This window comes from Myodes glareolus, chromosome 5 (genome assembly GCF_982192425.1).
Source record: "Myodes glareolus chromosome 5, mMyoGla1.1, whole genome shotgun sequence".
Classification (NCBI taxonomy): Eukaryota; Metazoa; Chordata; class Mammalia; order Rodentia; family Cricetidae; genus Myodes; species Myodes glareolus.
This window is the reverse complement of record NC_142030.1, coordinates 71,373,742-71,389,673: the sequence shown is the minus strand read 5'-3', so window position 1 is coordinate 71,389,673 and position 15,932 is coordinate 71,373,742. Positions and strand designations below refer to the sequence as shown.

Here is a 15,932-nt window from a genome sequence, read left to right as displayed (position 1 = left end):
GTGTGTGTGTATATATATATATATAGATCTATATATATATCTATATATCTTTTGAAGAGAATTACAATGGGGTTTAACATAAAAAAACCTATCAATACAAATGCACAATGCTCACCAGATAATTGTGCTAAGTACTGAACATTATATACCAAATTCATCATCCATATATAGTCCATCTTCCTCATCACTTTAGGTCTTAACTTTCACCACTGAAAAAAATCTTTACAAGGCTGCCAGCATATGATCTTAAAAATCCAAGGTCACACAACCTGAGAAAACACATACCCTCCCCTACCAGTCACAGCTTTCCTGTCTTTTTTCCACAAAATGGAATACTCTCTTGTGTAAAGAAAAAACAAACAAACAAAAAAAACCAAACTATATTTCAGCAATTCTTGATAAAGAACTTCAACAAATTAACATTAGTTTAGTTAGTCAGTGCTCATATAGATACAAGCATCTTAAAACAAAAACAACAAAAGCCCAGGACCTAGCTATAAACATAGCCTTGGCAGGGCTGGAATTTGCTGTGGAACAGGCTGTCTTTACATTTACAGGATACCTGCCCCTACAGTCCCACCTGTCTGGATACAAGTCAAGATGTCCTTCTCAGAAGAATATGAGCAATGGTGAGGTGTGTCTGTTCTTATTTTAAACTAAAGGAATACTGAAAGAAAGGAAAAATACCAAGAATCCCAAAATTAAACCACCATACTCTTCGTAATAAAACAGCACAGTTAGTTAAAAATATAAGCTTTCAAAATATTATATACATTGTCTTTGGGATTTTTGTTTGTTTTCTTTTGCTATACAGTACCAGCCAGCCTTGAACTTCCATGACCATCCCTTAGTCTCCCCAAGGGCTGGAACTACAGGTGTGCTACTACACTCAGAGCTCTTAGTTACACATTAGGAGAAATAAACTACGCCTGTCAAACAATAAAAAAGAAAAAAGTAAAATAAAGAGCTGAAAAAAGGCTGGTTCAGTGATAATACATTGGAAACTATAATCTGAAACAATTCACACGGAGATAACATAATCAAGATCTATAAATATATTTAATGCATTCCAAGCACTAGCTACTACAAAAGCTAGCACTGTAACACTGTTCTAAGGGCCTTGTGAAAGTAAATCATTTAATGTAAACTATTACTGTCTCCATTTTATACCTCAAGAAAACATAAGCATATAGAGAGGGCCTAAGTAACAAGCCCATGGTCACAGACTTGGAAATAGTACTTTGGCTTCAAAGTTTAGTTCCTAATCACTACAGCTAAGCACGTCTCAGTCTAAGAAAATAAAACTCAAACAAATAGTAGTAATAGTCCATAGCATTGGGACACATAAAAGATTTTTCTTCTTGAAGTTCAGATCTATTTTCCCTGTTTAAAAAAAAATCAGAAACCATTCTAAACTCACAGCTATCAAAATAAAACACACAAATGCTAAGCCCACTTATTTTGGGATAAGTGGCTAGGGTAGTTGGTTTTCTTTTTTCTTCCCTTGTAGGAAGAGCCAAGGTGGGTTTTTAACTTACTTTGTTCACTTGTTCAACATATAGTTCTAAGGAACAATTTGAGATAACTACAATATTCACCCATTATAGTCATAAACATAAGAATCAAATGACAACCTAATTATGCCAAATAGTAAGCCAAATACTGTAAGGTGAATATCCTATGAACACAGAGAAACAAAAATATGTAGTTCTCTAGATAGCAAGTTTTCTAACTTAGAACTATAGTTTTAACTATAGAAAAATAAAAATGCTGTACTACTGTCATTTAGAAGGAACTCTAGGGAAGGTGCTGTTACTCAGAGCTTTCCTCAGTTAAGGTTAACAAAAATATGGATTTGCTTTCTGTCAGTGTATAAAAGCTTCGTACATGCCAATGCTCTACACCAGCATTTCTCAACGTGAGGGTCATGACCCCTTTTGGGATGAACGACCTTTCACAGGGGTCAAATATCAGCTATCCTGCACATCAGAGACTTACAATTCATAACAGTAGGAGAAGTACAGTTATAAAGTAGTAATAAAATAATGTTATGTGGGGTGACGGTAACATGAGGAACTGTATTAAAGGGTTGCAACATTAGGAAGTTGAGAACCACTGCTCTATACCATACATGCACTACATGACCTACCTACAGTCTGTGAGTATATGTATATATTCCATTCTGATCTAGGAATCTCAAGAATGAGAGTCAAAGACAAAACTGAGACAGTAACAGATAAAGTGCAAAGTCAAAAGCTACATATGAGGTTGGAGAACCAAGGAAGGCAGCAGATTATGTATGATAAGACTTGCATGCTGTATTTAAGAAACAGAGTAAGAGTACACTCAAAGTAAGAGTATAGAAACACTATTAGGTTCCTTTACATCTGTGGGCACTGCATGCACATAGGGAACATACACACAGGGGAAATGACACTAGATGTATGAAGCATAGATTAAAAATCTAACTGGAAATGAGATAGTGATAATACTAACTAGAAAAACTCCTTTCCAAGAAATCTCCAAAGTTAAATTAGGAAAGAGGAGACAATATAGAGCAAAGAATCCAACATCAGTTCAGGCAACTTGGACAGTATAGGTACTTGAGAAAGCTGAAATAAGTGAAGAGGCAGGCATTCGGAGATGACGGTTGCTATGAAGACTACGTAAGACAAAGCACGTTAAATGACATCTCAAAGAAGGAAAATCTGGGACCAAACTACCTGCTAGTCTGAATTCTAACTGCAGTCAGGTATCCCTTCCCCTACTGCTTCCTGGGATCTCTTCTGGAAGAACATAATGGAATAAAGACAACAGTTTAAGGACTCTAGTTCCTTACCTCTACATAACGTTTAAGGACAGAAAGATAAGTTATTTAGATACCATAAAACTATGTTCTCATGTGAACAGATGATAAAACCAATATATTTTTTGGTTTATTCTCTTTATGAATAGAAAATAATATCGGTGGCAGACACAGAGAATACAAAAGAACCAAATTAGGATGTTTTGCCATTTTTCTTTAAACTCTGTCCTTTCTCTATAATATCAGTTATGATTATATCTGATTATTTCAAAGTAACATTTAAAAACCTGAGACGTGATAACATATGAAGCAAATAATAAATGACTGAAATGCCACGCTGACAACAGAGTCCAAATCATCAGTTGAAATTAATAGCCTGCCAAGGTGGTGGTGGTGCATGTCTTTAACCTAGCACTCGGAAGGCAGAGGCAGGAGAATCTCCATGAGTTCAAGGCCAGTCTGGTCTACAAGCGCTAGTTCCAGGGCAGCTAGGACTGTTACAGAGAGAAACCCTGTCTCGGAAAACCAAAAAAATAAATAAAATAAAAAATTAATAGCCTGATAATATAATTAATAATGTATTATCTGCTAGGTCTTCTTGCCATGCTTTCACCTATTATAAAATCTTTACATTCCACTCAGCACAGAGGTACATGCCTGTAACACACAAGCAGTCCTGAGATGGAGGCAATAGGATTGAAAGTGTTGGGTCACCCCTGGGCAACACAGTAAGTTCAAAGCTAGCCCTGCCTGCATAAGAAGACTCTACTTTAAAACAACAAACAACAGGGGTAGACAGGGATGTAGTTCAGATGTAGTATGCTTGCTGAGCCATGCCCATGCTTGACCCACAATGCTGAAAAACAAGCAAACAACTTTAAATTTCAGTCTTTCTATCAGGTAAGTAGGAATGTGACATTTTGTTGATGAGGAAAATGGACGGAGGGATGAAATAATTTTTCTACTGTCACAGGATTAGGAAGTAGCAGAGCTCTGATTCTACCTTGCAATGCAATTCCAGAACCAGAGCTCATAAGCATTATAAAAATGAAGCGGGTTTTCTGAAATGAAGTAGTTACATATGTCACCATCAATCACGGTGGTATCAATTTACAGAGTATAAAACTTTAAGTGTAAAACCACACCTCTGATACAAATCAGACATGCTATGTCATTAAGATGCTACAGCAAGAGTTACTAACTGGTCATGCAGAAGAGGTCTTCTGTAATGTATTACCACCAAACTCTCAAGGTCTTTGTGGCATTTAATTGAATCCATGCTGACAAGTAAAATCCAGAACTGATGTTTCCTGGGGTCAAATAAAATCACCAAATATGTAAAAGACAGTTTCTTTAACTCTGAAGAAAAATTTATAAGATGAATCTCAGGAAGTAGTCAGAAGTGCTGGCTATTCTTCCAGTGGACTCAGGTTCATTGCCCAGCACCGACATGGGCTCACAATCATTTCTAACTCCAGTCCCTGGGTATCCAATATTCTCTTCTGGGCTCACATACTGTACGCTTGTGGTATGCACACATACACGCAGGCAAAACACCCATAAACATAATAAAGAAAAAATTTTATATGAAAAAGATGAATTGCATGTACCTAGGCTTATAAATACTCGGAAAACTTTGTATCTAAACATACAAATGTATTTCAGTACATTTAAAAAAGTTTCCTTGGACCACAAGATATCAATGTTAATGTCAAAGTAAACCTAGCTTTAATTTCTCACAAAGCCACATAAGTAAAAATAGAACTTTTAGCATATCCTTTCCCAATCCTTCAGGAAGTCTCAAATTCTTTTCACAAAGTCCACAGAATATGAAAAATTTAATATACACCTTGGAAATGAATAACAATGAAGAAATCCCTTGTAATTTTTATCCTACCTAATATTACTTGATTTCAGATGCTCCTCTGATTTCAAGTTTTCGGTCCTCATCTGGGACTTAAATGAAACGTTTTCTCCCACAATGACTATCTGCAAGAGCATCCAATTTCTCACAAGGTAGAATGGTTTAAGACACTCTAGATAGAGGAGAGGAGGAAAACATGAGTTAACACAAAAAACAGAGAATGCCCCTAGGGAAAAACTTTTAAAATTTTATTTTAAATGACTTAATGCAAAAAGCAAAGGAAAAATAACAAAGTTTCTTTTCTTTTTATATTAGTTTCTTAAAGCCCCTTTAAATGTTATTCCGTATATATCTCTAACAGATTCTGGTTGTAGACCCTAAACGACGCCCTCATGTGTGCTTCACTGCTTACAAGCTGAATGTTCTCTATAGGGCAGTGTGATACCAGTGTCCTAGAGGGGATCTGCAGAGCGAGACTGCCCTGGAACAACATCGAACCACATGGACTCCCTTTGTCCTGCTGTTGTTTTCCAAAACAGGGTTTCTCTGTGTAACAGCCCTTGCTGTCCTGGAACTCACTCTGTAGACCAGGCTGGCCTTGAACTCACAGAGATCTGACTGCCTCTGCCTGGGATTAAAGATATGCACCACCACCACCTGGCGTTATTTATAATTCTTATGTGCTAGACATTATACTGAAGTATTCTATGTATGTGATCTCACAAAATGGGAGCATAAGAGACACTGCTATGTGTCTTCTTAAACAAATGAAGCTATTTGCTAGCTATAACCTAAAGTCAAACAGATTAATGAAACCTAAAGTGTACCAGTTTAGTTACAAGATAGAGATAATTAAATAAACCACCTCACTGAGATGTTCTGAGGATGAAGAAGAGTAACAGAAGCTATTATTACTATAAGCACTGAAAAAGTCACCCATTACTGCATTTGTCTTTACCGTTTACAGTCAACTATAACCCCCCAACCAGTCAAAAAAATGTAACTACTATTTTCTTCTACAAATTAGGAAACTGAACTTAGAACTGCATAACAATCAGTTTTAGAACCAAATACAAGGTTTTTCATAATTTTTAGCACTAAAATGACAGAAATGAGCTTTGTTGCTATACTTTCAAAGCATATATTCATGGAAAAAAATGAGAGAAAGCAATTCCAACTCCTTGATATAGTAAATCAGATGGCAATGCTCTGACTCTGATACAGAGAGCCTCTGTTACTCTTAGTTTCTTGCTATTCTGCCTCTCAACTTCTTTATTGGCACTTTCACTCAACCTGGAATGTACTCCCTTTTCCCTCATCTGACCAGCTCATTCCTGGCTCGAGTAAAAGCTGAGGTAATGCCTGTAAGAAAGCTGTGGTTTGGCCAATTATTCCAGTATGTGTGTGTGCAGTTTTGCTACAGCACTATACAAATAAATCATTTGTTTACATATTTTTCCACTAAATAAGGTCTGATCTATTCAGCTATGTGTATATATATACATCTAGCATGGTACTTACTATGACATTCACCCAAATAAATACAAATCAATGTGGACAATGTCTCAATTTAATGCCAGGATCCTAACATTTAATACTAGTTTCCAGGTATTTTAGAAAAAAGAATACAAACAAGAAATATGAGAAGCTAGAAGACTTTTTTTTTTAAATACAGGAAATATACCACTTTATATAAAGAAACACATGCGCGTTTACTTGTCTTTCTAAAATCCAGACTCTGCTTTTATTAAGTGCAATCTATGTACTATGTATCAAACAGTAAATAATTGTACAGAAATTAAAACATCTGATATCCATAATAAAACAGTTCAATATTGTACATAATTAAACAAGAAATTTAGATTAGGTCATCAACAATGAGAAAGTTGTTTCTTCTGATCCCAATGTTTATATTGGATGAGATATACCAGAGCAAGTTTTCAGTTAGCTTTTTAAAAAACATGATTCTTTGTAATAACACCTATACCTTCTTGAAGTAGGCAAACAAAGCAAGCTAAAAAAAAACATTTAAAATGAATAAACACGTCCTACAACAGAGGAAAAATTAAAAAGAAAGCAATTTCAATTAAATTAGCATGATAGAAAAATGGTCAGAAAAGAGCACCTTAAAAAAGTGAAGTAATCGGGTATCTGTATATGTGAATAGCAGGCGTAGGATTAACAGAATATCAAATCACGGTACAAATTTGAAAGAGTAGAAAATAGAACTGAAACTATGGTTAATGCAAATCAAAAGAAAAATGAGACCACTCTGTATTAGTAAAATGGCCAAATCTAGAACACTGACAAAACCAAATTACTGGTGAGTATGTGGGTGGCTCCGTAGGCACTCTCCCTGACTGCTAGAGGAGCACAAACTAGTGCAGCCAAAGGAACAGTCCAAGTCTCTCACTGTATACTCACCACACAATGCAGAAATTGTGCTTCCGGCACCTACACAAACAAAATGAAAACTTACGTCTACACAAAATCTGCACACAGATGTTTACTGCAATTTTATTTATTATTATCAAATCCTGGAAACAACCACTTAGTATATGAAAAAGGAAAAAGAAACCTTAACACATATTGTTAAGGGAGAGAAGTGAATCTGAAACAGCTAAATGTTTTTAACTGCAAAACAAACTTGAAAAGAAAACTATGGAGAAAGAAATAACTTTAGCAAAGGCCTAAAAGTGCTCTGAAAAAATGTTTTTAAATTTATAAAGGAAAGGAACAGAGAACAAAATGAGAACAGGAGTTTTGATTCTATCCTTGACACTGGAAAAAGTAATCATAGCCTTTTATTTAATATAAAGTACCGAGTACCTTTAGATTAGGGAAGTACAAAGTCCAACTTCCTAACTTGCATTATTTTTGTATTTTACTGGATGTATAGTAGGCTCCCAGGAATTAGTAGTAGTTATTCATTCTCTCTAAATTCACCATTAATTTTATTTAGTTCAGAAACTTTTTTCCTTTTACACTTATTTTATGTATGTCTGGTGATACTGGGAACTGAACCCAGGTTCTTTATACTAGGCAAATGCTCGGTTATTAAACTATACATTTCTATATCACCAACCCCTTTTTCAATAATTTCATTTTAAACAAACTGGTCTTGAACTTGCATTGTAGTCCAGACTGCTCTCAAGCTTTTGGCTCTTCTGTACCAGTTCCTTCCCAGGTTGCTGCTGTACCATCATTCCCAGGCATACAGAATATGCAGGCAAGAACCTGTGGCTACCAGGAAATAATTTTTAACCATTTTCCTCCTCTCTGTTGGACTTTTCTTCTATTGTTTTTTATCTTATCCTATCTTATAAAAAAATGTTATGTGTCCATCTTAAAAAAAACTTTCATAAACTGGGAGAAGTAGCTGAGACAGGAGGACTGCCGTAAGTTCAGAACCAGTCTGAGTTACAGGGCAAGACCCTGTCTCCATTCAGACACAGCTGAAGACAATTCAGTCTTATTATGCTCCACTTTTCCAAAGAAAAGCTTGTTTTGATAAGATAGATCCTCAATGACTTTCACATACCTAAATCCAGTGCTCAGTTTGTAGACCTCATCTTACTTTTCAACCTGTCAGCAGCACTTAAAAAGAGATTCTGCCTTCTTGATACTGTTTATTTTTTTCCTTATTTGGCTTCTAGGATAACCATGTTTAACAATTTTATCAGTTTTCTATATTCAGTGTAGTTTCTAAATGTCGCAGGCTTCTGAACTTTTAATACTCTTCTGGCAGTGCTGTCCTGGGCTTTAAATAAATCACATTAGTATATTGCTGACACACCAGTATACAGTATGCAAGCACCAGATTCCTAAAAGAGGCACTAACACTCCCCTGCACATCTAATAATCTCAGATTTTATCATTATCAAAAGTAAAAGCAAATGCTTTTCTATAGCATCACCTGCCAAGTATTGTGAACCCCAGTGAGCTCTTTCCTTCTAACACCTACTTCTATTGTTTTCTCCATCAGTAAATGGTAAATTCTCCCAGTTTTTTCCTACTGAAATCTATGGAACCATCTTGGTCCACCTCCCATATTCCAGCATCAGTCTGCTGACAAATGTTATTTGCTAGAGTCTGGATACCCACAGATTAAAATACTCAATAAACTGCAAATGTTTAACCACAGAAGAAAACCTATGGAATCATTTTAATAGAAGAAAGTCTTAAAAGCAAACAAAAAAAACCCATATTTTGTAAGGAATAATAAAGGTAAGAACCATGGTTGGATCCCTACAGAAAAAAAGGCAAGCGAGAAGCATTATTTTCAAAGTACAGAAAAAAGAAGAAAACTTCAACCATCATTTTATATTCAGCAAGAAATCTCTCAAAATCAAAGGAAAAATTAATATTTTCAGAGGTTCAAGAACTAAAGACTTTCATGTCAACAGACTGATATACACAAAGAGTATTAAAAAACAAGTTTTTAAAGATGAAAGAACATACCAAATGGAAAGTTGACAATAAGCAAAGGGGACAATTTCAGAAAATAGACCTGTGAGTAAATATAAAGTAGCATTTTACTTTTTGCTTTAAATTTTTTAAAACTTATGGTCTACTTTAAGCAAAAAAATTACTAGATCATAGAGATGAAAACAAATATAGATGTTTAACAACAGTACAAGCCAAAAAGAAAGGGAGTGTAATGAGGCCAGACATGGTAGTGTATGTTTTAATCTTGGGACCTTGGAGGCTGAAGCACGTTGAGGACAGCATGGGCAACATGAGCTACTGTCTCCAAACACACACACACACACACACACACACACACAGAGGGGGGGGAGGAGGACTAAGTGAAAGCATATTGTTATAGCATTTGACACAAGTAAAAATAAAACAAAAAAGGAAAAATAGAAAAATCTACAACTATTTAATACTTCAAAATTCATCTATTTGTAAATAACAGGATAAGCAAGGCAGAAAACTAGTAAGGTTAGATCAGCACTACCAACCAACCTACTAAATTTCTAAATATCTATAGAAATTTTGCCCAACACAACACTTTTTTCCCAAGTGCAGATGAAGTCAATGAGATAGACAATAAACTGAACCACAAAACAAGTCTTAATAAATTTAAAAGAACTAAATCATATAAACACAAATCAACTTAGAAAGTCACCTAAGTGTTCACATCAAGAAATGTTTGCCAAATTCTTCAAATAACTTTAAAAAAAAAAATCAAAGAATTTATTTCTAAAGAACCAAAAATCAAAGGAGCAATGCCAAGAGAAATTTGAAAGTGTTTTAAAGCAAATGAAACTAGAAATGTGCATAATGTATAGTATGCAGCAAAGGCAGCAGGGAGGCATCCAGAGCTTTGAGTGTTTATATAGAAGAGAAAGCTCTAAAAGCACTGATCATAAGAAGCTGTAAAAAGGGGCCCACTCCATTCAAATCAAATGGAATGAAGAAAACAATGTAAAAATAAACAGAAAGTGAGAACCAAAAGTCATTTCTTTGGAAACACTTGCAAGTACCCCCCAAATGATCTATAGTTATAATACAATTTCAATAAAAGCCCGAGCATATTGTTTTTGATGGGAATTGGTAGACATTTTCATGTTTAGCTGGCAACACAAGTATTTATAACTAACAATTTTCCAAATGAATAAAGTTTGAGAATGTGCATGTTATCTGACTTCAAAACTTACTAAAGCCAGACAGTGGTGGTGCATGACTTTAATCCCATGCTCAGAAGGCAGAGGCATTCAGATCTCTGAGTTTAAGGTCAGACTAGTCTATGGAGTTCTAGGTTTGCTAGGGCTACACAGAAAAACACTGTCTCAGAAATAAATAAACAAACAAACAAAAAAACCAAACAACAAAAAAACCAAAACCCAGTAAAGAGCTATAGTAAGCAAGGGAATGTAAGAGGAGATTCTGTAGAACAAGAGCCAAAAATAAACATCTACTGGTGTATTTACTGTGGTGGTTTGAATAAGAATAGCCCCAGGGGCTTATATATTTGAATGCTTAGTCATCCAGGAGTGGTACTACTTAGAAGGATTAGTTATGAGTGACCGTGGTGGGGTAGCTATTGGAGTTAGTTTGTCACTTGGGGTGGGCTTTGAGGTTTCAGAAGCCCAAGTCAGGCCCAGTGGCTCTCTCTCTTTCTGTTGCCTGCGGATGAGATGTAGAACTCTCAGTTACCTCTCCAGCGTGCTGTCTGTGTGCCACCATGTTTCTCACCCTGACAACAGACTAATCTCTGAAACTGCAAGCAAGCCCCAATTAGTGCATTCTTTGCCTAAGAGTTGCTTTGGTCATGGTGCCTCTTCACAGCAACAGACACGCCTATGTGAGTATGTGTTTTTGTAAATAGCCAAATTTTGACAAAAGTACTAAGGAACTTGAAGAAGAAAAAAATAATGCTATAACATTATAGCAATGCTATAACAACTGGATTAAAAAAAATTAACTAGATGACAACCTGGTCGGTTGGTAGTGGTGCACACCTTTAATCTCAGCACTCAGAAGGCAGAGGTAGGTGGATCTCTGTGAGTTCGGGCCCAGCCAACAAGAGCTAGTTCCAGGACAGGTTCTAAAGCTACAGAGAAACTCTGTCTTGAAAAACCAAGAAAAGAGAGAGAGAGAGAGAGAGAGAGAGAGAGAGAGAGAGAGAGAGAGAGAAGACCTCAAGTAATATATCACCACATACACAAAACTGATCCAAAACCAAAATAGACGGCAGACCTAACCTATAGAATGAAAAAAAAATTTAGAAGTAAAATTTAGAAGTAACTTTTAAGTACTAGCTTTGGTTTAAATGTTGTCTCCTCCCAAATGCATGCTGAAAGTTAAACTCCAATGCAACAATATTAATAGGTGCTGACTCTTGGACATGAATGCCATATGATGGCTACTCCCTTAGGGACTATTGCCTTATAAAGGGGCTAAAGAAAACTAGCTAGGGCTCTTTGTGATCATGCTCTCAGACCCCATGCCAACATCCAGAATGGCCTTCACACTCCAAAGCAGGAAACCTCTGTTGTTTATAAATGATTAAACTGAAAGACACAAAGTGGCTGGCATCTTGCAATGTGAAAGTAAGTAGTCTGTGTTGTTTCTAAACAATGCTTATTTGAATCAAACTACATTCATAAATGCAAATTCTTAAATTATATAAATGACTGGGAGGTAGCAACATATTATTACCGTTCCCACCCCCAGATGTTCTACTTTTATTTAATTCATGTACACTTGCAACAATAGATTACTAAAAGTCACTAAGAATAGAAGTTGAGCTGGAGTTGCTGGAGATGCTCCTCAGTTGGCATGGTGCTTGTCTAGCATACACAAACCTTTCAGTTCAATTCCTAGAAATTCTAAAACCAGGTGAGGTAGTGGAGGCCTGTAATCCCAGTTCTCTGCAACCCCAGCTATCAGAAGGCAAAGATCTAAAATTCAAGGTTAACCTCAGTTACATAGCTTGAAGACAGCCCACTTGGCTTAAAAAAAGGGGGGGGGGGACCTGAAGTTAACCTTTTTATATTTAGTGCCCATTCTGGCCCTGATACCTTTACACAGCTATCCCTTGGTATTCATAGGGATCAGTTCCTATACACAGACGCTTCACCTCTCACCAAAAATATGCTACAATTTATGTAACTTATACACATCTTTATACTATAAATCATCTCTGAATTATTTCTAATACCTCATACAATGTAGATTCTTAGTGAACAAAAGTCGATACTATATAGTTTGAGAATGGCAACAAGAGAAAAAAAACCCATGCATATTGAGTACAGGTACAGTTTTACTATTATTACTGGGAATTGTGGGCTTCATGTATGTGAACCCTATCAAGGCACAAAGGGTTTTTTGGGCTTTTGTTTTGTTTTGATTTGTTGTTCCTGGATATATTCAATGCAGGGTTGACTCAATCCATAGATGTGGAGCTGGCAGAGGTTGTGATTCCTTCCAGTTGTTGTATACTAAGATCTTACAACATAACCAAAAATTATTTGCAATCAGCCCATGCTATCATCCCATTTTACATATTTTATTTATGTGACTCGGATGGGTGTTTTGTCTACATATATATCTGTGTACTAACTACGTGCATTCCTGGTGCTCATAGAAGTCAGACGAGAATGTTGAGTTGTCAGAATGTAGGGTGATCGGGAGCTGACATTACAGACAGCTGTGAATCACCATGTGAGTTTTGCGGTTGAACCTGTCCTCTGGAAGAGCAGTCAGCGCTTTGAATTGCCTATTTGGTATCTCACCATAACTGAATCTACTCAATAGCCATACTTTTATTCCCTATGTCCTTTTTCCCTAACCAACTTTACTATCTTCTACCTCTTTTCCTCTCCTTCATTCTTCGTATCTAACCAGTTATTAAAAGCCATTGACTGTATCCTTGCAAAATCTCTCAGTAATGTATCCCATTATCCCAATAATCCTAATACAGGCTCTCATCTCTGTCATAACTTCATTTGCAGAGTTCCCAAAACTTACCAGGCCAATTCAAAACACATCAATTTACAACCTAAAGTATATAAAGTCTTTCATTCAATATGTCAACAACTTACCTTCCAATTCTGTTTCTACCTTCATAAACTCCATGCTCTGACTCTTTGCAAGTCAAAAGAATAATTCATACTCAAATTCCTCCTTTAGGGTGTGTTTTTTTTAATATAGTTCGTGAATAAATGTTAGATGTTAGATGACTACTGTCCTGATTAGATTTTTGTCAACTTGACAAATCAGGGTCATCCGGGAGGAAGAAATTTCAATTGAGAATATGCCTGCATTAGGTTAGTCTGTAGGCCTGTGGAGCATTTTCTTGATTATGATTGATGTAGTGAGGGCCCAGCCCATTGTGGGCAGGTAAAGCAAGCCAGTAAGCAACATTCCGCCATGGTACCAGATTTAGTTTCTGTTTCCAGGTTTCTGCCTTGGCTTCTCATAATAGGTAAGCTAAATAAAGCTTTTCCTTCATTGCTTTTGGTCATGTTGGTTTTGGTCATGTTGGTTATCGAAGCGATATAAAGCAAAATAAGACAAACTATAATGAAAGATAGCAATTGGATGGCCAGCATGGATGTGCACACCTTTGATCCCAGTCCTTAGGAGGCAGAGGCAGGTCGATCTCAGAGTTTGAGGCCAGCCTGGTATACAGAGTTCAGGACAACCAGAGCTACAAAGAGAAATCCTATCTAAACAAACAAACAATTGTCATTTAAATATCAAGGTAATAAATGTAATTTCACACAAAACGCTCTTTTTAAACACTTAATAAAAATCCTTTGTTGGAAACTCTTCATGATCTATATTACTACTGCCCAATAGAAAGAAATATATAATCAAGTTCTCTAGTGATGTTGAAAATCGAAAAGAAACAATGAAACTGGTTTTAATACTATTGTCTAACCTCACATGCCCAAAATATTTCAACATATACTCAACATAAAGTCAATTAAAGATTTTAAATTCTTTTTGCTTTAAAACTGTCAAAATTTGATTAATATTTCACAATTATATACCCTGTCTAAATTCAATACCTTAATTTTCAATGACTGATTTTTAGATTTCATAAAATATACTACTGAAAGATTTAACTTTTTTCCCCTTTTTTAGGTGCACAAGTGTTTTGTCTGCATGAACATCTTCTGTTCACTCTATATGTGCAGTGTCTGAAAAAATCAGAGTGGATACTGGATCCCCTGGGATCTGAGTTACAGATTGTTGTGAGCTGTCTTGTGGGAACCAAACCAGAGTCCTCTGGAAGAGCCGCTAGTGCTCTCAACTGCTGATCCATCTCTCCAGCCTCCCAAAAGTAGATTTTTACACCCAAATTGTTTAACATACTTAGCGCTTGAGAGACCTAAGCACACATCTTTATCAAGTTCAAATTAAACAAATTTAAGTTCCAGGGACCAAGGTACATAGTTCATAAGATATAGTTGGCCTAGCATGTATAAAACCCTGAGTCTGATCCCAGTCATGTTCCCACTCACAAGCCCCTCCCCACCAATAAACCAAGTGTGGTTTGTCTTAAGCCTGTTAATCTCCCCATTTAAGAGATTAAAGGCAAAACTGGAAATTCAAAATTATCCTCAGCTACAAAACTACATAGTAAGTACGAGGCCAGCCTATGCTACATGAGATTCTAGCCTTACCTCCAAAAAGTGAAGATTAATAAAGTCCATTTTGCATGACTTGTTTTGTCAGGGAAAAATTTTAACATATGTGAAATGCCAAAGTACTAGAGAAAAAGAGAAAAAAAGATTGATGTAGTAATGAGACAGAGAAACTGAATTTTAACTTTTTTTTAGTTTAAATGAATTCAAACTTCTCTGTGTAGCTTGATAAAACACAGCAATATAGCAGTATTATTAAACCTCAAAAATCATCTATTTTTCCCCATCAGTAAAGCTTCAAGAAATAGTAAAAATGCAAAATAATTACTATAAAGAGTTAGGCAAGCCAGAAAGGGAAAATACACATTGAAGACTGCACTAAGTAGCTAGTTAAGAAGACTTTTTAAATGACAGGATACCCGAAGAAGCAGACTGTCTGTCAGAATCATTCAGTGTGGAATGTTTTTAGACAAGTAAGCAAGGGCAATGGGATGAGGCAAAGAAGGTACTGTTAAGATAGTAAACCAATGTCAGAAGAAGGACAAGAAAAGACAAGATAGGGTGAGGATGAATAGAAAAAAGACTAATAAAGGTGGAAGGAAGAAAAATCAGTATATAAGAAGTCTAAACTAGAAGCAGATTAATGGGGGGAGGGGAGTGTTGTGGTTGGTATAGACAAATCTAAAACTTTAGAGGCAGAGTTCTAAGAATGGCAATGTATGCTGTGGCATGGCAAGAGCAATATAAAGTGAGAGGAAGAAACAAAAACCTTAAAGAATAGTATCACATCATTTTCTTCCCTAAGGAAACATCAGTCATAGGAAACTCTTGAGAAACAACTACACTTCCTTCCTGGATGCTTACAACACATATTAGCACATTAAAAGTTGTAAGAATCCAGTTTTACAGTCAGGTGGGGTGGTGCTTATCTGCAACCCTACAGACAAGGCTGAGATAGAAGGAATGCCACAAATTTAAGGATAGCATGGGCTAGAGTGAGAATCAGGTCAACCAAGGCTATGTACCAAGATCCTGTATGCTCCTCAAAAGATCGTTTAATCAGGTGCTCTTAAACTTATTTTGTCTTGTAGTAATGATAATCCTCGTGTCTATCTATAACAGAGAATGCTGACCAGCAGAACACATTCTAATATAT

General features: G+C 36.1%; 1 protein-coding gene across 5 annotated transcripts in view; it reads right to left on the bottom strand.

Moving 5' to 3' along the window:
* Positions 1-15,932, bottom strand: part of Smg7 (SMG7 nonsense mediated mRNA decay factor) — a 63,832-nt gene that overhangs the window by 34,991 nt on the left and 12,909 nt on the right. For 2 of the 5 annotated variants that reach the window (XM_087906425.1, XM_087906427.1), the window contains exon 2: positions 4,704-4,842. The exons of 2 other annotated variants lie outside the window; for them this stretch is intronic. In XM_087906425.1, the coding sequence (XP_087762551.1) occupies positions 4,704-4,807 (104 nt within the window). In that variant the 5' untranslated portion in view covers positions 4,808-4,842. Of the gene's footprint in view, positions 1-4,703; positions 4,843-14,815; positions 14,890-15,932 lie in introns of those variants that run through there. One more of the 5 variants, XM_048431074.3, reaches the window with a different exon arrangement.